The sequence below is a fragment of the Tamandua tetradactyla genome, chromosome 11 (assembly GCF_023851605.1).
Source record: "Tamandua tetradactyla isolate mTamTet1 chromosome 11, mTamTet1.pri, whole genome shotgun sequence".
NCBI classification, from domain to species: Eukaryota; Metazoa; Chordata; class Mammalia; order Pilosa; family Myrmecophagidae; genus Tamandua; species Tamandua tetradactyla.
In genome coordinates, this window is record NC_135337.1 from 391269 (window position 1) to 413135 (window position 21867).

Genomic DNA, 21867 nt, shown 5'->3' on the forward strand with positions numbered 1-21867 from the left:
TTTCTGCCAGTCACAGGCTCTTAATTCTGGCATCTGCCAAGCGGAGCCAAGCACTCATCACCAGATCCCGCTTGGAAAGCAATTTAAGAGCCTTGAATGACAGCTGCAACCTAAGCAGGAAGTATTATTTATACCACCTCACCCAGGACATTGCAGGTAACTGGAAGACAACCCCACAGCAGATACTAAACACAGGTTCTTGGTTGCAATAATACTAGGTGGAAAAAGAATTAGTATGAACCTCCAAAGTAAAGGAAATTTAAGCTTATTCTTAATTCAAGCATTCACTAATTTCCTCCCCATCTACCTGCGTTTCATTCTTCAACTTCCTTTGCAAACCTTCGTAATAATCCAGTAACATCTAAGTACCCACCAAGGAGTATGTTGGGCATGGGAGATACAAAGTTAAAGATAGTCCCAACCCTGAAAGGGCTGGGTGGTCACATAACTGACCATTACAAGTTAAGGTACGTGCTTTACACTACAGTCCTTCCAAATCTGTGCTTTTAAAATTTTTACATTTTACATTGCAACCTAGTGCACACATGCACACACGCACACACACACACACACACACAACTGAAGTAAATCTTCCAGAAAGTAATCACAACATGTGTGAGGCACTCTGTTTTCTATTCTATTTGTTTTTTGGGGAGTGACACATGAAGCTGATTTCATGACCCACTAATATGTTTCAGGTTGCAGTTTGATTAAAAAACGGAATGTATGGAAACCCAGAAGAAGGAGTGATTAATTCCAACTGGGAGGGTCAGAGAAAGCCTCAGTAGCAGTTGAACTTGTTTTCTGTCTTGAAAGACGAAGTTGAATAAAGGAGCCTCAGGAAAGTATAATAAAATGAGCATTCTCTCAATAGATTTGGATTTGAAGTGGACAATATGTTTCTAATCATAGATAGTTGGTAACTTAAGCCAAGATATTCCCCATTTAAAAAAATTTACACCTCTAAAATATATTTAAGTATTTTAATTAAATCTCTGCACTGAGAATAAATGAATGTCATTTAGACTTAGAGACAGTGAAGTAAGGAGAAAGGTCTCAAGTAAAACTCAGAAGATTTTTCTGGTTCCAGGTATTTACTGAATAGCTTGTGTGACCTTGGGAGAATTCTCCTGAGGCCTGTCTTCATTTATAAAATGAAGTGGTTGGAAATTAGATAGTTTTAAACTCCCTTTCCTAATCTAAGGTTCTACAGAGATAACCTAGTTATTATAACCTCCATTTTGCACAAGGGGAACTAAGCTGCCAGATTCTAGATTAGTGGTTATTCATGCTTTTGCTGTTCCCTTGGAATCCTTTATCATGTCAGATAATTTAAGAAAGGTTTTATGGAAAGTGAAAACTGCCTATGAATGCAGAATAGTATTCAACCTAGATCTTTCTTTCTGCACATTCACGCCTGTTTCCTTTTATGACTTGCGACACTTTGTTCTCCTATCTCTCTAAACTCGATTTTTGCCAGCTCTTTTAAGTGGGTGCTTAGTTGACAGATTACCCTTAGCCTTTTGCTTTTTTCTCTTTACACTTTCACCCTTATTGGTTTTATTCTCTTATAAGGCTATAATTTTTGCCTCCCAAACAATCCTCCAACCAAGTCCCCTCACCCAAGACCTAGATAGTTCAACTTCAGTGTCCCATTCTCACCACAAACCACATAGCAAAAACTTCTCTACTGTGTTTGCCAAAATCTACACCAGCCATCTATTCTTCATATTATAGCCAAAGTAAGTTTTTAAAACTCAAATCTCATTCTCTCATCTCTCTTACCGAAACCCTTCACAGGCATCGCATCACTCTTATAATAAAGAAAAAATCCCATGACAGCCCTTCAAAACCCTCTACCTCTTCCTCAAGTCTTAGTTCAAATCCCACCCAAACAGAGTCTTCCCTGCTACATCTGTCTGGAAAAATTTCTTCCGTTTCTGAATTCTTAAGGCAAATATTGACATTTGGCAAGTATTCATATTCTGCCTCATGATATTGCTTTTATTGTTATCTTGAAGGTTTCGTTACACCTTTGAGAGCTACTTAACTTTGTATGCATCATATCTCTCCAACGAGGCTGCAAGCTACCCAAAGACGGGGTCTATAACATTATGTCTTTACATGATCCTACAGTTCCCACAACCACCTAAGAAGACCTCTATAACCTGTCACAGCCTATTTACAATAACTTCCACAAGATTGGAGCTTCTGAGGGCTGGCAAGGCACATATTGTCTCTTTGTATTCTCATTGCACAGTATTTAGGAAGTGCTCCCTAAATATTTTTCAAATTGGTACTCCATAAATATTTCATATTTTGCATATTTGATTTGTTATATAGAGGCCAGCTTGCTTGCATTATTCTCATAACTTCCCAATAATGTAGAGAAGTTTGTTTTAGTAGCTCTGAAGAAACAACACTGGATAAAATATGGATTGTAGAAAAATAATGTTTTCTTTATTTATAATTCTAAGTTATAGGCCCACCTTGAACACTTCCCTGGACTCCAGTTTATATCTAACTTAGTAGAAATTTCCACTTGGGTATTTAATATAAGCATCTCTTACTGATGTCTGAAACTGAACTCTTGACCATCCCCCAAAACATGCCCCACCCTCTTCAGACCCTACTTCGATTTGTTGCAGCTGAATATTTGCAGTCATTTGTCCCCAGACCTTTGAATCATCTTTGACTCTTCTCTCTTGCGCACATTGTCTAATCTGTCTTTCAATATTATTATTTCTACCTTCAGAACATATCTAGAGTCCACCCACCATCACCACCGCCAGGGCCCCTACCACTCTGGTCCAAGATACTATACTTTCTACCCTAAATTATTTGACTATCCCTCAAAACTGGTCTCCCTACTCCTACCCTGAGCACAGCAGCCACAGTGACCCTTTTTACACGTCAGATCCCTCACCTGCTGGAAAGCCTGTTGGCTGTCCATCTAACTTACAGTAAACTTACAGCCCAAGTCACTTCAGTAGTCCCTAAGACCCAAGGTCCCACGAGACCTGGAGCCTTTCCCCTCCCCATTATCTTCTTAACTTTACTTCCCAGTACTCTCCCATCTGTGTGCTCGGCTCCAGCCACAGTATTCCTCTTTGTTGTTTTTCAAAAGTAGTAGGCACCCTCCCTCCTCAGGCCTTTGAGCTTGTTTCTTCATCTAGCTTGCTCTTTCTATAGCTATCTACATGGCTCTCTTCCTTACCTTCTTCAAATCTTTGATTAAATGTCATTTCCTTACGGCGGTGACCATCCTATTTAAAACTGTAACCCAACCCATGACTCATTCTGTATCCCCTCTCATCATGTTTTTTTCATTCAACTCCACTATCATCTTTTAATAAACTATTATGTTTCCTTATTTATTTTGTTTCTTCTCTGTCTCTCCCCACTAGTATGTAAACTCCATGAGAAAGTCAGGATTTTTTGCCTACTTTGTCCACTGAAGTATTCAGTGCTTGGAACTGTGCCTGGTGCATAGTAGGTGTTCAATAAATATTTGTTGAATAAATGAATGGGTAAATACCTAACCTGCTGACTTTGACCTCACTGTATCTAATTCTAGTAGGTTTCAACCTACATACAAAATTGTTTACAGATTCTTTTAGAATGAAGAACATATTTAAAGACCTTCCTTCTTATAAACAGGTTATTTTATAAATCAAATATATTATTCTAGTAGACTAGTTTTTTTACACAGAATCTGGACTTTCTACAAGAGTATCAAACAGAGAGGGAATAATATGTGACAATTTAGAAGCAAAGGATAATATAAACTATAGCAAGAACTACAGAAAATAGAAAAAGAGAGGCTCCCTATAGAATTAGTACTTGAGCTCTCCTAAAAGGACGAATTGGGTTTGGAGAAGCTGGGAGGAGACCACAAGGCAATCTAAGCAGGTAGAACATAAGCAAAGGTCCAGAGGCCAACGGGGCTGAAGCAAAGGGAATGTCCTAGTCTTAATGCAAGAACAAGGAGGCTGGGAAATGAGGACGTGTGTCCTGGAGGCCTTGAGGTTCAGAGTGAGGAGCCTGAGCTTTTTCTTTAGATCGCTCGCAATTTGGACCAAGGGTGAGGAGAAAGGCAGTGGGGAGGAAGGTGACTTGAGAACCGCTTACCTGGAGGTTATTTTGTTTGTTCACTGCTTATATTTTGTTCTACTTGTTTGGTTTTTATAACCTTAACAAGTAAATACACATATATACCTGAGCCTCATGCTATGCTCACTCACAGGATCTCAGGGGGCAGTCCCAGGCTTGTGTATCTTCATAAATTCTGCTATTCTTTGAAAATAAAGAGCCACTGCAGGTTCTTCCTTTGTTTTTATCCTTACTTGGCACGTTTCTATTTTTGCCCATTCTTTTTTCCATAGTAAATTTAAAATCTTTACATTTTCTCAAAATACTGTTTTCCAAATATCAAAACTCTCCTCTGCTGAATTTCTTCTTTCAAACCCCTTTGTGATGATGGAAATAATACTTTTAATAAGTTCTCAATCAATGCCAGCAATAGTAGGAGGATTACAGCCCAGCTGTTGTATGTCACACCCCATTAACACAGCCAACTGTCAAGTCAGCCATTAAAACAAAGCAGCTTCACATTTGCTGAATCACACTCAGACCCCCCAACTAGATCTTGGAATCGAGATACTTCAAAACGCATACATCTTAACCAATCTCTCTCCTAAAAATAGTTCCACTCCACTAAACAAATATTAATTACCTTAATGGAGTTAGTCTTTTCAAATATAATAATACTTTAGCAATTTGGATCTACCAATCTAATATCTGTGATAATTCATATCTGTACCTTTCTTGAAAATAAAAATATTTTAAATAAGTTAATATGGTAAATAGAGTAACAGGAGAATACTGTCTTAAGAATCCCTTGTTATTTCACTCTCCATTTACAAACAGGCAATAAGCATTACCCCTATTATACATATTTATCTTGAACAAGTAGCATGGAATTGTGAAAATAGTAACGGTTTTTGAACAAAGGAGACCTAGATTCAAATCCCACCTTTGTGATGTCCAGTTAACATAACTTTGGGGAAATTACTGAACAGTATTTAACTGGAGGAAAGGAGTTAGGGGGCTGGGGATCTGTATAACATACTAACCGGGTTGCAGCTGTATCTGTAATGGTAACTCATTAGTTTTCCTTCAATCTGATGTAAATACAGTGAAAATAATATTTGTTAAAATCAAGTTATTGGATAGGCAGAAAATTGTTTTAATATGCTCCATATACTCTTTTTGTTTGTGAAATAGTTATTATTAAGAAAAAAAAACTAATTTGAAAGGAATGAATCCAGGACCATGTTTATCAAAAGTTAATCTTCATGTAACCGAGAAGTTAGGAGTTAACAAATTATAATGATTACTGAATCATTCCATAGATATTTCTTTTTTCTTTCTATATATTAGAATAGCCAGAAGGGAATACCTGAAATTTCTTAACCGTAATCTAGCTGATGACTGTATAAATATGTAGCTTTTATTTTGTGACTGTAAGTACCTTGTGTCTGACCCTCACTTATACCCCCTTATCCTGTTTTTCAACATTAGAGTCTTCTGCTGACAAAAGACAGCCCCTGAGGTTTATCAACAAAGGGACTCGAGTCAGCCCAGAACTAACCCACCCAGTTCCCAAACTATCTTACCAGATGGAACTTGAGCTAACCCAAACTGGCCTGCCCGAAGGTGGCAGTAGCTTCAACTTGAACCTACAAGTGACTTACACCTCATTACAACACTGAAGACCATGCCCACCATCACATTTAGGCAGCCATTTTCTTACGTCCTGTGGCTGAGCATGGGGCCAGTCTGCACACTCTCAATAATGAAAGCATCTCTATCGCGACATCTCCAGCCTCTGTGCTCCTTATCCTAAACCCTGCTCATCTTTCTGATACTAGAAAGAGTTACAGGAATTCGGAGAGACAGATTTCTAGAGCAATAGGTAATCTAATCTCCTGCTTCACGCTTAGTCATAAACTTCTTTGCGCTTTGAAATCCTGGTGTCTCAGGAATCCAACAGAGAACCCACTCCTTCGGATTGGTATCAATCAGATAAAACAGAATGAGAACACATGGCCCATTCTACATTTGGGCACAGGAAAAACATACTCATTACGTGGTCCTGAAAAGGATTTATAACTTTTGCAGCCCACATTCTAACAAAGAAAATGTCAATTAAATTTAATCAGTGTGGTCTTCAACTCATTAATTCTTTTACCCCAACACAAGGTGTTTCTGCCATGTGTTCTAGAAACCAACCACCGATACCTGGATCAGAAAGCAGACTGTGACGTCTATAAAGAAAGGACTTTCTCCTTCAGTGTTGCACAATTAAGAAAAAATAGAAAATCTGTTTTCTGAAATCTCAGTGTAATTCCTGAAGTTCCAGTCTTTTAAATGCTAAAATATTAGTCATACCATTCCATTTTCTCCTCTAAAACTCAGAAGCATTAAGATATCCATCCTCTACACAGCCTTTTCTTGAAATAACTAGCCTAATGACAAGAGAGCTAACAACGGAGCTATTACGTCAGGCCAACACATTAACTGTCTTAGGCAGCCCCATCATGTGGATAAAGAATAGGGGTTCAGATGATGTTTCTGCTGACTTCTCCTAACATAGATACCCACCCACACCACCCCCAATCCTGGAATAACAAGGTGACACCATCGTCACACTACAGCACTCTGAACTATATAAAAACAAAACAAAATAACTTCCCTGGCCACCAAAAATAGCTGGTACAGCCAGAAAAAGTGCTGTGAGAGACAGTTAAGAAGACTCCAAAGCAGAAATGACAGTTGACTGCAATTATGATTGGCGCTCCCACATCTCTTAGGTTCCATGCTTGATTCCAACCCTAGAAGTACTTGGGGTTGTTTTTTCATAATTGGTTCAACCAAGGAATATTACTTGCTCAGCTTCTAGCATTTTTTGGGGGGGGAGGGGGAATACCAATTTATGGCCTCACTCACTTCTCTCTAAGTTTTCAATAGTCATTCCTCCAACCTTCTGTAGGAAAGAAGACAGTTTCAAAGGCACAATCAGGGTCTGCTCTAGGTGTAGGAGCTAAGGTTTCATAGTGATACCATGAATGATTACAGTAGTAACAATAATGCATTGGTCAGCAGGGAGGTACAGCCAACTTGAACTTATTGGACACTTGAGTGCCCCAGTCATAACATATAGCCTCCTATTCCCAAACTCACGATGCTCCTTGTTGTTCCAGGCCTTTCCACGTGTAGCAACGTTACTCTGGAATGTCATACTTTTCCACCCCTACCCCCACCACCTCCACCACCCCGCACCTCTGGTTCATCCTTCCTAACTCCAATTCATCCTTAAGAATGTGATTTAGATAGTACCACTAGGGGAAGCATATGCGACCCTAAAGCTTGGCTGAAGCTCTCACTGAACTATGTACCTACTTCTGTTGTGACTCTCATCACAATACATTGGATTATCTGACTATCTCCCCCGATTTAGGAGCAGAAAGGGCCTCCTTTTTTCATTTGTTTGTTGTTGCTGTTGTTTTAATAATGACAAAAGTATTACACGTGTCCTTTCTCAGTGAATGGCATTGCCTATTAGCCCAAGCAAGAAAACTTGGCATGCTTCATTCATCTACAACAAAACAAAACAAAAAAAGCAAAAGAGAAAAGGCATGCTTCCTATGCTACTAACCATGCCTAGTAGTGAACACGATGAATCCTAGCCTTGCTTTCATGGGACTCAGAATCTGACAGAAAAGACGAGACTGTGAATGAATGACTTACATTCTTAAAGGGGAAGTGTGAGGTGCTCTGGCAGTTTATAATAGAGTGATAAGGGAGTCTGGGATGGAAATGGAGAGATTAGTGGGTGGTTCTTCATCCTTGGGCTTCTCTGTCTCTCCAGCCAGCCAACCACTTAACCCTGTGGATTTTGCCTCTGAATTCATTCTTTATTCTGTCCCTTTTATTATTATTATTATTTTCATTCTTATGCCAACATTACCACCACCCTTTGCCTGGAATACTCAACCACCTCCCAACTGGTCTCTCTGCCTCTAGTCTTAACTCCCCCAATTCAGAGACCATTCAGATGCCAAAAGAATTTTTCTAAAAGGGAAATCTGATCAGGTCACTTCCCTCTTAAAAGCCTTCAGCAACTCCCCATTGAACTTGGATAAAATTAAACGCCTTAACATATCTTGCCTTCCCCCTCCAGCTTCCCTCTCCCTCTCCAATCTCAAGTATTCCCCCCATTCCTTGCACCCCATGTTCTACACACATGACTTAGTTCAGTTCTTTTTCTCATCTGGATCTTGATTCATGCTGATTCCTCTGCATGGAAATACTTCACTCCCCCACACCTACCCCATGGCTAATTCTCATCCCTCCTTCAGGTCATAGTTTAGAGGCAGTTTAAACTCTCCCTGAATCTTCCCATCTCTTCAGACTGAGTTAAGTGCTTTATATTCTGTAGCACCCTTTACTTGTATCATAATATCGATTACATTCTCTTGTAATTGATTAATCTGTAAACTCCACCAGAGTAGGAGCCATGTTTCTTATGAGTCATCGTATTTTCAGTGCTTGACATGTGGCAGGTAGTAAGAGCTCCAGAAATATTTGCTAGATGAATAGACGAACAAAATGAACATGCACTATTAAAAATTAATATCATCCAGGAAGTTAGAAAGAAGGCAAAAAACAATGCTAATTCTATCACAAGGACATAATCATCATCAATATTTTGGTATATATCCTTCCTGACATTTTAAAACATATTTTCTCCCTCAAAAATGAGATCTTCTTATGCATACAATACTGGATTCCCATACACCACCAAAACGTCTGTTACAAGTGATGACCACAATTTCTTTTTGTAATTCTATTTTTTTAACAGTAGTTACATGTTACAATTGATGAAAGATTATTAAAGTAATACTGTAATAATTGTCAAAAAATGAGATTTTACTTTATGTAATATTCAGCAATTTTTTTAAATCTTAAGTTTGTCTTTATGGATATCCTTCCAAGTTGTTCTATTGTGTGCTTATACCATTGGAATAATTAATCTTTACCTTGATGGATAATTAAGGTAAACGATTTCTAATTTTTTCATTAATATAGAGTACTGAAACATCCTTGAACATACCTCTTCTCATATGTTCACACTTGATCATCGTTGTACAAGTAAACAGCTAACGTAAGGCTTAGCACACAATGTACTCATATGCTTACTGGATGAGGAGATGAACAAACAAACGAATAAAAGGACCAGCTGCCAATAAGGAAGCTCAATAAAACTGTGGCTAAATGTTCAGGCTCTGTACACCTATGTCCAAATCCTAGCTCTAGAACTTTCTAGCAAATACTAGTCCTTTCCTAGCTTCAGTGCCCTTCTCTATACCAATGAAGTCAACACTGGCACCAACCTCAAAGGACTGCTGCGAGGACTGGATAACAGTGCAAGCCAAGTGCGTTCACAGAGCATACATCCTGCAAGTACTCAAAAAATATTAGCTGCTATCATTGTTGTTATTTGAAATTTATTATTGGAATATTCATTATCATTGGAGTGAAAAGTCCTCAGGTCCACAGGGAGACAACCAGAGCTTCTCTCCATCAAGTGAAGAAGAGAAGAAAACAAATTAATGAGGAATTTTATTGAGGAATTTTTAAATATTTTTTTAATGTAGGAAATTGAAAGGAGAGAATTTCTTTTAAAAAGAAGAATCATTTTCATTCAACTGCCATATTCTCTCTGGAAGTTATCACTTTCTCATCTGTGTTGGTAGCCATACCTTTCAAATTCTTCAAGGCTATTCGATTTTTGTAAATTCATGCATTCTGATAGTTTATTATCAATACATTCATTGTATGACCAAATGTGATTAGCATGCAGAACTTTGTAGAGTTTACATAAATAGAGAGAATACAAATTAGAAAAATGCTTTGACCTAAAATTAGGTTTTAAAGATATAACGTTTATTTGGTAATTACTCCAATCTTGTAATGTCTCTTCCACTGTTATCTTAGATGTTATTTAAATTAAATCTTGTGTATCCTTGTGTCCCTAATCAGGTCCTATGCTCTTTGAGAATAAGTCTTACATATCTCACATCTCTGTACCTTCTACAATACTCAGCAACATTCCTTCTACTTGGCAGTTCTTAGAAAAAAAAAGATCGATTTAATGCATATTTTTGGCAAGGTTCTTTAGGAATGAGAATGTTGCTGAAAGTCTATGGAATGACTGGGAAGCCTCATGCTTATAAAGAAGGAGAGAAAAACGGTGCCTATGATTGCTGAAAGTTTAGGGTTCCCCTAGCCCCCACCCATTCTAATCTAACAAATGTCTGAATGTCTCAAAATGCCAGTGAAAATGAGACCAGAATGTCTGGAGCAATGTGGCTTTGAGCTCATAAATGTCTTTTAAAAAAAGAAGAAGAAGAAGAAAAGCCTCACCAATAGCATTCATTTTCCAAGACTGTAATTGCAGAGAAACACTCAAGAAACTACTGAAATTGCTGCGCCTAAAGGCGACGGTGACATGACCCAGATTTATCTAAACTGGGCCAGGAAACCTGGCCTGTGATAACTCATGTCTCCGAAAAGGCACAAAAGCCTTTTAATTTTAGGCTCCCTTTTTTTTTTTTTAACGCCCACAGACTTTACCTTCCAAGTGAAAAAGTTTGCCAGGAAGGGTGGGGCCTCAGTAGGCTGACTCACTGTGGTTGGATTCAGAACACAGCAGCAAGCTGGCTTCAGACTATAAATAGGGTAACACTGTAGCTGGTATTTTCATGTCAAAGAAGACATTGTTAGAAAAGGTGTAAACAGAGCAGGGCAGTGGGGGGACCTCCTGGGTTTATAGTCATAAACCACCACCTCTGAATGGCTTTTTTTGTAGCATTTGCCTGTTTGATTCCATGCCCATAACCAAACTGCACACATTCCATCTCTATAACCACGATTTCTTCTATGAATGACACCTTCTCATTTCCCCAACAACCTCGGAATCATCAGAGTTATCTTGGCTCTGCCACTTAATCCCTGTACAGCTTTAGGCATGTCATTTGAGCCTTGGTTTCTACATTGCCTTAAAGGATGTAATAATAATATCTATCTCATAAATTATAAAAAGTAACTGAAAATTAAATAAGATAAAATATATTAAATACCTAGAAAAGTGCCTGTCATGTAATAGGCCCTTAATCAATGTTATTCCTAGTCATTACTACAAGATCCTTAAGTCTTATCACGCATTACTCCAAAAGGTTTCTCTTCTTTCTCTCCCTTTACATTTCTAATTTTACCATCCTAGTGTGGATGGTAAAATCGCCCTTTAGCCTCACCATTAAAAATAAATTTAGGGGTGCATGGGTAATTCAGTGGTAGAATTATTGCCTGCCACACAGATTTGGGTTTGATTCCTGACCCATGGCTCCGAAAAAAAACCCATCAATAAATGGTGCTGCAATAACGGGATATTCACATGGAAAAAGAATGAAACGTGACCTCTACCACACAGCATATAATAAATAAATATAAATGTCTTTCCTTCCCAGTTTCCACCCTGTCCAATCAATTCACATACCAATACCCTCCTTAGAACCATTCAATTTACTGTGGATATTGAGTGGAGGCTAGGGGAAATGTAAATCCAACAGAATACCTAACCATGAATGCTTTTCAACAGGTTTAGATTAGTTCATGAACATTTACTTAGCAGTTATTATCCACTCGGCATTATGCTAGCTTCTAGAGATTAAAAAGAATGAGTAAGAGCTGTTTTCTGCCCTCAAAGAGTTTAGAGGCTGGGAATATATTTTGAGGTTGGAAAATTGGGGAAGGCTTTCTAAAAAACAAAAAGACTAGGCGAGAAAGGGTACTCCGGGAGAGGGAACAGAAGGAGCAAAGACATGGAGGCATGAAACAGCTCTGAATTGCAGAATTAAAAAAGTAGAAAGCTTGTGACCATGGGGAGATCACAGTAGATCTACAGTTTCCCTAGAGAAGACATGAGTCAGAATTACAATTTGTGTAAATTTAAATAGAAGAAGCTAATGGCGCCATTCCAGTATGAGCCAGCACCTTTAGTAGCACCAAAGTTTTACTAGCAAAGCTCTCCAACCTAGAAAGTGTCCCTATTTTAGGCCGCAAAAATGACAGATATTTTCAGGTCCACAATTAGGAGACCTTAGGCAAGTTCCTTTTTATTATTCTTTGTGCCTTGATCTCCTATTTGTAAATTAGCATAATAATCATGCCTTCTCCACAGGGTTGTAGGGCATGTCAAATGAGATCATTTGTAACATACTTAGACCAGGACCTGATACACAGGAAGTGATGAATAAATGCTAGGTAGTATTATTTACGTGTTGTCCTAGTTTCACCATCCCAGAGATGACCGTGGCGGAGGTGAGAGCTGTGATCAATGAGAAAACATACACAAAGAAGTTTTCTCATCACACGACTATGACCACTTGTGTGCAAAAAATTATTTGTGACCCACCTCCCAGGGGCCTGTGCTTTGTGCAGTTTGTAGAGCTAAGTTTACCCAATCCACTTATATTTGCCAACCATGACCTGAGCATGTGAAACCAAAGACAGCTTGTCAGGATTTCAATCGTAGTACGTACACTCTAGGGCCTTGGAAAAATCACAACTTCTGTGAGGCTTGGTTTCTTCCCTTGAAAAGTGAGGACAGCAGTGATTTCTTTTCATAGAAGTTTGTAAAGACAAAAGAAAGCTATTTATTTTTGCTACAGATCAGGAAAAAATTGAGATCTCTCCATCAGTGGGTCCTTTGGATAAAAAAAATCCTCTCATTACAAAGCTGACAAGGTTAATTAATTAAATCACTCACTCAAAAAATAAGTATGAAACTTTTTATACATTATGGGAAACAATACCTATTGGCCTCTATTTGAAAAACATTCCTTGGAGTAACAATTTAGTTTACACCTAGTGGTATGATACCTGCTTCAATCCCTGAAAGAGTCTACTCTTCTCGGACACAAAAACTTTTAATAGGTCTCTTCTTTTCCTTTCTCTGAGTACAGTTCCCCATCCTTTAATCCCAAAGCTACCAAATGCATATTATAAATTTAACAGAACACATGATGTTATTTTATTTAATATTTTACATTTTCAAGTTGGGCATTGAAATGTGTCCCTATACCTTCTATATTTTCTTCCGACCAATGTTTCCTCCAATTTTCAAGATGTCCCATGAAGTAGGTGCTATTATTCAGAGTCTATAGAATGGATGAATGAATTTTAGAACCACAGATGTGCAAGCACAACGACACAGCTTTATTTACTGGTAATGACTTTCCTGACAAAAAAGTAGTATGACTTCACTGCTATGCATTTGTTAGTTGGGATGAGGGAGAGAGAGAGATTGAAAATATCTCTTATTGGCCTCTTCTTTCTAGCATGGTTTCTATTGGTGGTTCCCAGCACTGGGAGGTATGGACTAGTCAGTGACCCCAATCCTGCACTGGAGGAGAAAAGGAATTAGGGCTCCACATCTGAAGTCAGCTTTACCCCTGGCTCATCTCCCAACTCAGCCCGAGGTTCTTCCTCTCCCCATTCATCTCAATTTCTCTCGCTTCTGTGTTTCAAATCCCCTCTCAGACAAAAGGGAAATGTGGGCACACTGTCCTTCAGAGAGCACCCACACAACTTTGAATAGCTCTGCACCTCTGTTCCCCTTTCTGCCTTGCAGCAGATCCAAAAGGCAAAAGAAGAGGGAGGAGCTGGGAGTGTTACCCAGCCCTGCTCCCCTCACGAGCATCACGCAATTGTGCAGAGGTGTGATCTTCAAAAGCCACTTAATACGTCTACAAATTCTTTTTTTTTTTTAACAATGCACATGACAACTCTAAGCAAAAAAAGATCAAGAGTAGACTATTAATTCTCAGACACATGTTACATGGAACATATTCCTCATCCACAGAAATATTTGTGGTGGGATGTACATTAAATCCTAGCAGAACATTTCTATTGACAGATTGAGGAAAGACAGCTTAATGGATCTCGGTAAAACCATGCCAACACTGTTTAATTAATCTTTTCTTTGAAAACAGAATTTTATTATTTTATGTCAAAAGCTATCAATTCAAAACGAAAGAAACCCAAATATCTCAGGATTCATTTACACGTTGCTCATGTGTGGTCTGATCCCCGCCCAGGAGGTACCAGAGAGCTGTTTCTTTTTATAGAACACAGGGATGCCTCTTTAGGCTACATAAACACCCACGGGCTGGTTCTACAGGACAGACTTCCCGAGAACAGCCCAGGGCATAAAGAGCTGCTAACCTATATCACAGGATCGGTAATTGCTCTTGGACAAAACTGAGAACAAACATATCAAAACACTTCGAGAGTTGATTCAGGAGTTACAAGTCACATTTCCAGTTTCCTGTTGAGAAGCAAAATGATCCGGGCTGAGCTACCTCATCCTTTAGACAGTTCAAGATCTCTAGTGGTCCAGGCCAGTATCAGAGGATACAGTGGCAGTAGACTGAGCTAGGTCTCCTGGGCACACTATGGTCCAGCTACGGAATCTCAGGGTGGCACTGAAACTTCCTGAATTTACCTGAAAAGTAAATCAGGGTGCAAACAGTAAGACAGAGCTCACTGGTGCAGGCAATTGTCCATGAACCTTAGCCCCCAGAGCACAGCTAACAGGGCATATGCATACTGCAACATGCACTCTTGCAAGAGATACCATTATGGTAGCATGCCCATAATTCAGAATAACCAGAGGTCATGTTTTTATAAGACATCACTATCCCACAGAACGGGTTCTAATTGGGATAACAGTGCTGCACCCACATGGAACGGGTTCTAATTGGGATAACAGTGCTACACCCACGTGGCTTACCTTCTCAAAGTCTCGAAGAGCCTGGGTCTGCACCTGAGGAGTCTTTTCAAACACCCTCAAGGAATGTGTCTGCCCCAAGGGGACCTTTTCACCACTTCTCCAGGTCTGTGATTGCACTGGAGGGCCTCGATCTTTAGGGTCACTGAGAAAAGCTGTCAGGGAAACAAAACAGCAACAACAGAGTTTGTATGATAATGGCATTGTGACCGTTCTCATCTTCACATTCCAGCAGAAATCTGATTTCTGCAAAAGAAGAACCAATTCTAGGACAGAGAAACAGTTCATATGAAGTGGCCCATGGAAGAACATATCAGTAAATCCACTCATTTGCGTCCGCACACCTTTGCAATGTGACGCTCCCCCTCATCCCGTCAAGAAGAGTCTATTTCTCTTCCCCTTGAGTGTGGGTCAGCCTAGGGGCTTTCTCTGACCCAGAGAATAGGATGGAAATGTCACTGCAGGAGTTCTAGAGACCTGGCCCTGAGAGACTCTGCATTTCCTCAGGAGCCCTCTGAGAACTGCAAGACTGCATGGTGCGAAGAAGCATGGTGCGAAGAAGGAGAGGCCAAGCCTGGGGAAGGAGGAGATCCCAGCTGACAGTCACTCACTGACTGCCAGACACATGACCAAGGCCATCACCCTCAGCCCGGGTCAGCTGGCTGCAGCCACGGGAGTGATGCCAGCTCAGACCAGCAGAAGGACTGCCCAGAGCGCGCCAACACACAGAACTGAGAGAAAGAATAAATCATTGTTGCTTAAGCCAGGGGCCAGAAGACTTTTTCTTAAAAGGCCAGACAGTAAATACTTTAGGCCTGAGGACCATACGGCCATTGTCACTAATCCCTGCCCTTGCAGCCCAAAGCAGACCGCCAACGTGTAAACGAAGGCACAGGACTGTGTTGTAATAAAACTTCATTTACAAAAACTGGCAGTTGGCTCATGGGCTATAGTTCATGGATCCTTGTTTTAAGCCACTAAGTGGTTTCACACGTATTATTTTATTTTAAAGTCACTGCAACCAATGAAATAGGCAGAAGTGGTTATTTTATACATTTTATGATGAGTCAATAAAGGTTCAGCAAGTTTGCTTGCCCAAAATCACCTTGCTAAGACATGGCAAAACCAGAACTCAAAACCAGGTTCTCTGTATCAACATGGCATGTTCTCTCTATTCACCCTTTTTAGAAGTATGTTAATACTGGGCTACTCTAGCAGCTAAAGGGACTATAACAGGTCTAAGAGGGAAAAGCAGGCAAATGGGCAGAGATGTGATCATTCCATTAACCAATAGAAACATTGCCCTGGGACAACCTATGAAGGTTAAGCTTTTGCTAAACCTATATCTGCCTTTGAGAATTGATATTTTGAATGAATAAGAAATCAGGGCTTCAGTCAAGAAGAGCACAGGGAGAACCTCAAATTGGGGTTGAGATAGGGGCTGCAATCTCAGGCAGTGGAGACAGAAAAATACATTAGGAAACAATGAGCCTTTACTACTGAACTATTTTTTGTTTTTAAATCAGAAGGAACGACAGCCTTCCCAATACACTGAGCACCATTAGCACTGTGTCTTGATATGTGACAGTGAGACTAATCCACAGGTCATTTCCACAGCTCAGTGACGCTGTGCCTCACTGAGGAAAAATTAACTAAACATAGGCAAAGGAGAGTCTAAAAAGTCAACTGACAGAATAGCATCATATACTTTCTTTTTTTCCTTTTTACAAATTTGCCAAAAGGAAGCCAAGAAAAAGTACCCTGATGCTTCAATCAGTTTCTCAGAATTTTCTAAAAAATGAGCATAAGTATGGAAATTCATGCCTGTTAAAGAGAAACGAAAATATGAAGACACAGTGAAGGTAAACAAAGGACATTATGAAAGAGAAACAAAAACCTATACTCCCTCCATAAGGGGAACCAAAAAATAAAAGAAAAAGACAGAGAGTTCCAAAGCGTATCCAATGTCTCCAAGTGCTCTCCCTGACCTTTTCCTTGTTCTGTTCTGAGTCACCCCAAAATCACAGGAGAATATTCTCTACCCTCCAGTGATGCCGTAAAGACAATGGAAGAAATGAGGAATAATTGTCGCAGATAATAAGCAGCCTTAAGAAAAGGAAGACTTCAATATAGAGGAAAATATTAAAAGGCTATGTCTGCATTCTAGGCTAAAGGAATGTCTGATGCAGGAAAAAAAAAGGAAGTTCTCAGGCTGGGGGAAAAATAAGAAAAAGAAGGAAAAGGAGAAGGCAAAGAGGAACAGCATGATAATCTTCAAGAGAAAGACAAAGATGAACATGAAAAGGAAAATGCTGCTGCTTTGAATAAAATGGTTCCCATTCAGTTCTTTCTTCTTACTTAGAATGAAACATCTAACTCCCCAATTATACCACTGCTTTAAAAAAATTGAAATTCAAGACTGAATGATTTATTTTTAAACTGTATACAGTAGAGTACATGTTTATATAAAATTAACACAGTATCACGTGTGTCTCTAGATACCCCGTACTTAGTGATATTTTTAATAGCCACTAACCTTGCCTGGTATGGTATGGGGGTTGTAAATTGGCACAGGATTTTAAAGCAGATTTCATCGGTGGATATCACAAATTTTCTATTTTCTAAAGATATGGAGATGGTACTTTTTCCATCTGCAACTTGTAAAATAATTGTTGGTCTCTTAATTGTATACCACTTTGTGTTTGCAAAGTAACAGTTGCACCTGCTTTGTTGATATTCTGCAAGTTCCTAAGTAAATACAATTTTTCTAATTAAAAGAAATTAGAATGATTATTTTCCATGTTTAGGTGAAATTAAATAGGCAAAGTGAAGGAGAGTTGATAAAATAGAACAATACATTAAAAGTGAAATTCGTGGGATATAATGAAAAAAGCAGATCCTTTGAAGCTTGGATTTGAATCCTGACCCTTGCTATTTATGGAAACGTCAGCAAATCTCTTAATTTTGCTGAGCTTCATGGCTTCCATAAAAATGGGAACAATAACATCCACCTTACAGTTTATATGGATTAAATAAAACATTAAATGACAGCACCTAACCTAGCATGTTGCCTGTAGAAGGCATTTTCTCTATTCCCCTTCCATTTCTGTGCTCGTCTGTTGATCTTCACCTCAAAAGAAAGGATCGAAATACTGCTCAAAGTACTGACTACGTTATGTTCTTGAAAGTTGATGATGTAACATACACAATTTCAAACACTAATGTTCAGTGACTTTGAAGTCCTTAACATGTTCAAATTAAAGATTATTTTCCCACAAAGGCTACTCACTGAGTAAATAAATAAAACTCTCAAGTGATTAGATTTTCTGGAAAAAATGATCCCCAAAAGGGAGTCATCTTCACTCTGGTTTTGTAATTCAAGTTGGCTCCTGGCTAATATTACCTCAGTAACAGCAATAGCTTAAATTAACTGACTGCTCATTCCCTGCCAGGTTCTCAGCACTAAGCACTTTTCTCACTTAATCTTACTTACAAGTTGGTGATATCATTATATCCATTTTAATAGGGTATAGATATGGCATATTAAAAGATTGAATTTTAGAGACTGGATTTACTTTAATTATTTTAAAAGCAATTTTAGACACAATTACAGAATCATTGAAGGTGAAAGAACTCACATAAGTCTTTCAGGTACAATCCATTGCACTGTGTTTGGGAGATGGGGAATTGTAGGTTCCTGTGGTATGTGCAAATTTGGAAATTAACAGAAGTCTGAATATATTGCCATCAGGAATGTAAAGGGTCTACTGAATTAGTCAAGGAAATTAGCAGGAAACTAAGAGTTTAACAAAGTAGGATGCATGACTCCTTACCTGATACATGACTTGTTCTAGGTACCATCTCACCTTCATCCTCTGCAAAATAATCTCTGTGGAGAGAAACACACTATAATTAATAAGAGGCAAGGTCCCAAGCTCTGGGGTGGCAGGATAGTTTGAAGAACACACAATCTACGGCCATGCCACCCTGAATGCATCGACTGTCTGAAGGTAGCACAGCCTCTTCCAGCCAGACACCCATGCTTTGTCTTCATCTATCTCTCCACTTCACAAGTACAGACCAAGCTCTTACTATGTGTCAGAGAGAGTGTTAAGTGCTGAGCATGCAAAAGCAAACACCACAGGAAGAGTTCTTATCCCCAAGAATCACACAGAGTGTAGAGATAGTCATTAAACACTCAATTTCACAAATACTGAATTACTCTCTCGTGAAGGAAATTGCAGAGAGAACCGAAATAATACAGGGACTCAAGGAAATTGAGAAAAGGACTCTCGATCCTGGATGAGAAGGATGTCAGCCATGAAGAATGAGGAAGAAGTGTATTCCACCCCAGGGAACAGCAGAGACCTTGAGTCTGGAAAGAACTTGGTCTGTTAGAGAAGAGAGAAGGTCAATGGTGCACACATTGCCGGACCCTGTGGAATGTGTTAAGGATACTGAGTTTGGTGCAGGGCAACGGGAAATCATCAAAGGAGGGAATGAATGACAATGGCCAGATTGATCATCCTGTCACCTGAGGGAGATGGCATGGAGGTGGCAAAAGTGGGTGCCAAATTCCAAGTCTAAACTCCAAGTAAGAAGTTATGGTGGCTTTAACTAAGGGGAAAGACTGGAAATGGAGGGAAATGAAAAGATTCAAGGTACATTGAAGAAGGAGAATTAACACAGAGAATTTGGGAAACAGTCTGTGCCAGTTTGAAAGGATCTAAGTACCCTAGAAAGACCATGTTTTAATCCTAATCAGTCTTGTGGGAGCAATGGTTTCTTCTAATCTCTATTCAGTACTATAGGTTGGAAACTTGATTAGGTTATCTCCACAGAGATGTGACTCAATCAAGTGTGTGTATTAAACTTGATTAGATGGAAATGTGTCTCCACCCATTCTATGTGGGTCTTGATTAGTTTACTGGAATCCTATAAAAGAGGAGACATTTTTTGGAGAGAATGCCTTTTGAGAACGACAAGAAAGTCAGAGCAGAGCTGAGCTGAGCCATAAGACCGAGAAAACCAGAGTCCACCGGCCAGCAACCTCTGGAGATGAAGGAGAATGCCCCTGGGGGAACGTCACGAAGCAAGAGGCTTGGAGAGGAAACTAGCAGACAACATCGTATTCGCCATGTGCCTTTCCACTTGAGAGAGAAACCCTGTACTTCATCAGCCTTCTTGAATCAAGGTATCTTTCCCTGGATGACTTAGATTGGACATTTCTATAGACTTGCTTTAATTGGGAATTTTTCTCAGCCTTAGAATTATGAACTAGCAACTTATTAAATCCCCTTTTTAAAAGCCATTCCATTTCTGGAATACTGCATCCCAGCAGCTAGCAAATTAAAATCCAGTCCATTTAATGGAAACATTAATAATATCATCATTCAATAGCAAGGGGTATGTGTACCAAGCAAGTGTGCCACAGAGAACACCTCCATCTACAGCACAGATGGAGAAAAATCCCAAAATGTATTTGACAAATACGAATCTAGCACCAAATTATGTCTAAGGAAATACTTTAAGCTCCAGGAATGCAGCAGTGAACAAAAGAGACCAAAATGCCCATACTTCTGGAACTTACACTCTAATAAGAGGAAACAAATCAGTGAAACAGATTGTATCAGCCAGGGACTCGCACTATAAAAAAAATTAAAGTAGGGAATAGGGATAGGGACAGCTGGGGGCAGGGGGAAGGGAAGAATGCAGTTTCCAGTACGGAAGGCTTCTCAGAGAATCAATAAATGCAGCCATGGGGGGAACACCGAAAAGAGTCTTCCAAGCAGAGAACATCAAATGCAAAAGCCCTTAGGAGAAGGAGACCAGACATTTGTGAAAGAGCAGGGAGGCCAGGGTGGATGGGCAAGCGGTAAGTAGGAGTGAGATCAGGGAAGTGATGGGGTGCTGGGTAGCGGGAAGATTGTATTAAGAATCTTTCAGGGCATTGAGAGGCATTTAAGCCAGAGGCAACCTGAGTCAAAAGGAGATGAACTGAATGACTAATGTTTTAAATGGGCTGCTGACTGTTTTGATAACAGACTGGGGGAGGAGAGGCAGAAACAGAAACAATTGCAATACTCCTACAGAGAGAGGCTTTCAACTTTAGCTTATCCCTTAAATCCTTGGCTACTCCTAGTCAGTTGTTACCAAAAAGAATTCTGTAGACAGAGATTTAGAGGATTTCTCTCTTGGAAAGCCAGAAGACATTCACAAGAAGGAAGAGGAAAGACTGACATTGTTTAGAAATCGATGATGACCTATCTTCTCTGTCTCGGGGCTGGATCTTGGCCATAAATCTTTCAGTCCCAGATAGATGGGAAAGTACCAGACAGGACACACTAGACTACATACACGAACTGCAATTCCTTATTATTCAAAAACAAATCACCAGCTTGCTCTTTCTCTGCAAGGAGGCCGCCGAGAGCCGGAGCAGAGAGGCAGATCTGTGGAAGACCACAACGGGCGAAATCATCACCATCAGGGTCGAACCAACGAACCCAGGGAGAGCATCAAAGCCAAAATCCAACACAAGGAGGCCATTCCACCTGACCAGGTGCATCTGAGATGTGTGGGCAAACAACCAGATGCAGGCCACACACTCTGAAACCCTGACATCATTCGTCGTAAAGGGTCCAACTTGCACCTGGTGCCCGTGTCCCGGCCAGCACAGTGGACACTTCCCTCTGCCCGTTCGCCCAGGAGTACAACCGAGACAAGATGATCTGCTGCAAGTGTTAGGCTCGCCCGCACCCTTCTGCGGTCAAATGCTGCAAGAGGAAGTGTGGCCACACCCACAGCCCGCACCCCAAGAAGAAGGTCATATAAGGGTCCCTATTCATGGCTCCTCATCCTCCCTCAGGGCAGTCTCCTTCCCCAGCTCCAAGGCTCTGAGACCTCAGTAAAGTTTCCCTCTGGCCGACCGAAAAACAAACAAGAAGCAAATC

At 39.9% G+C, this 21867-nt stretch overlaps 1 protein-coding gene across 6 annotated transcripts in view; it reads right to left on the bottom strand.

Annotated features, from left to right (window-relative positions):
• The window catches only part of PDE4DIP (phosphodiesterase 4D interacting protein), a 212731-nt gene that overhangs the window by 176278 nt on the left and 14586 nt on the right, over positions 1–21867 (bottom strand). For 5 of the 6 annotated variants that reach the window (XM_077119707.1, XM_077119716.1, XM_077119715.1 and 2 more), the window contains exons 2-3: positions 18751–18806; positions 14921–15072 (exon numbers count right to left, since the gene is read on the bottom strand). In XM_077119707.1, the coding sequence (XP_076975822.1) occupies positions 14921–15072; positions 18751–18806 (208 nt within the window). Of the gene's footprint in view, positions 1–14920; positions 15073–15261; positions 15455–18750; positions 18807–21867 lie in introns of those variants that run through there. The other variant, XM_077119710.1, reaches the window with a different exon arrangement.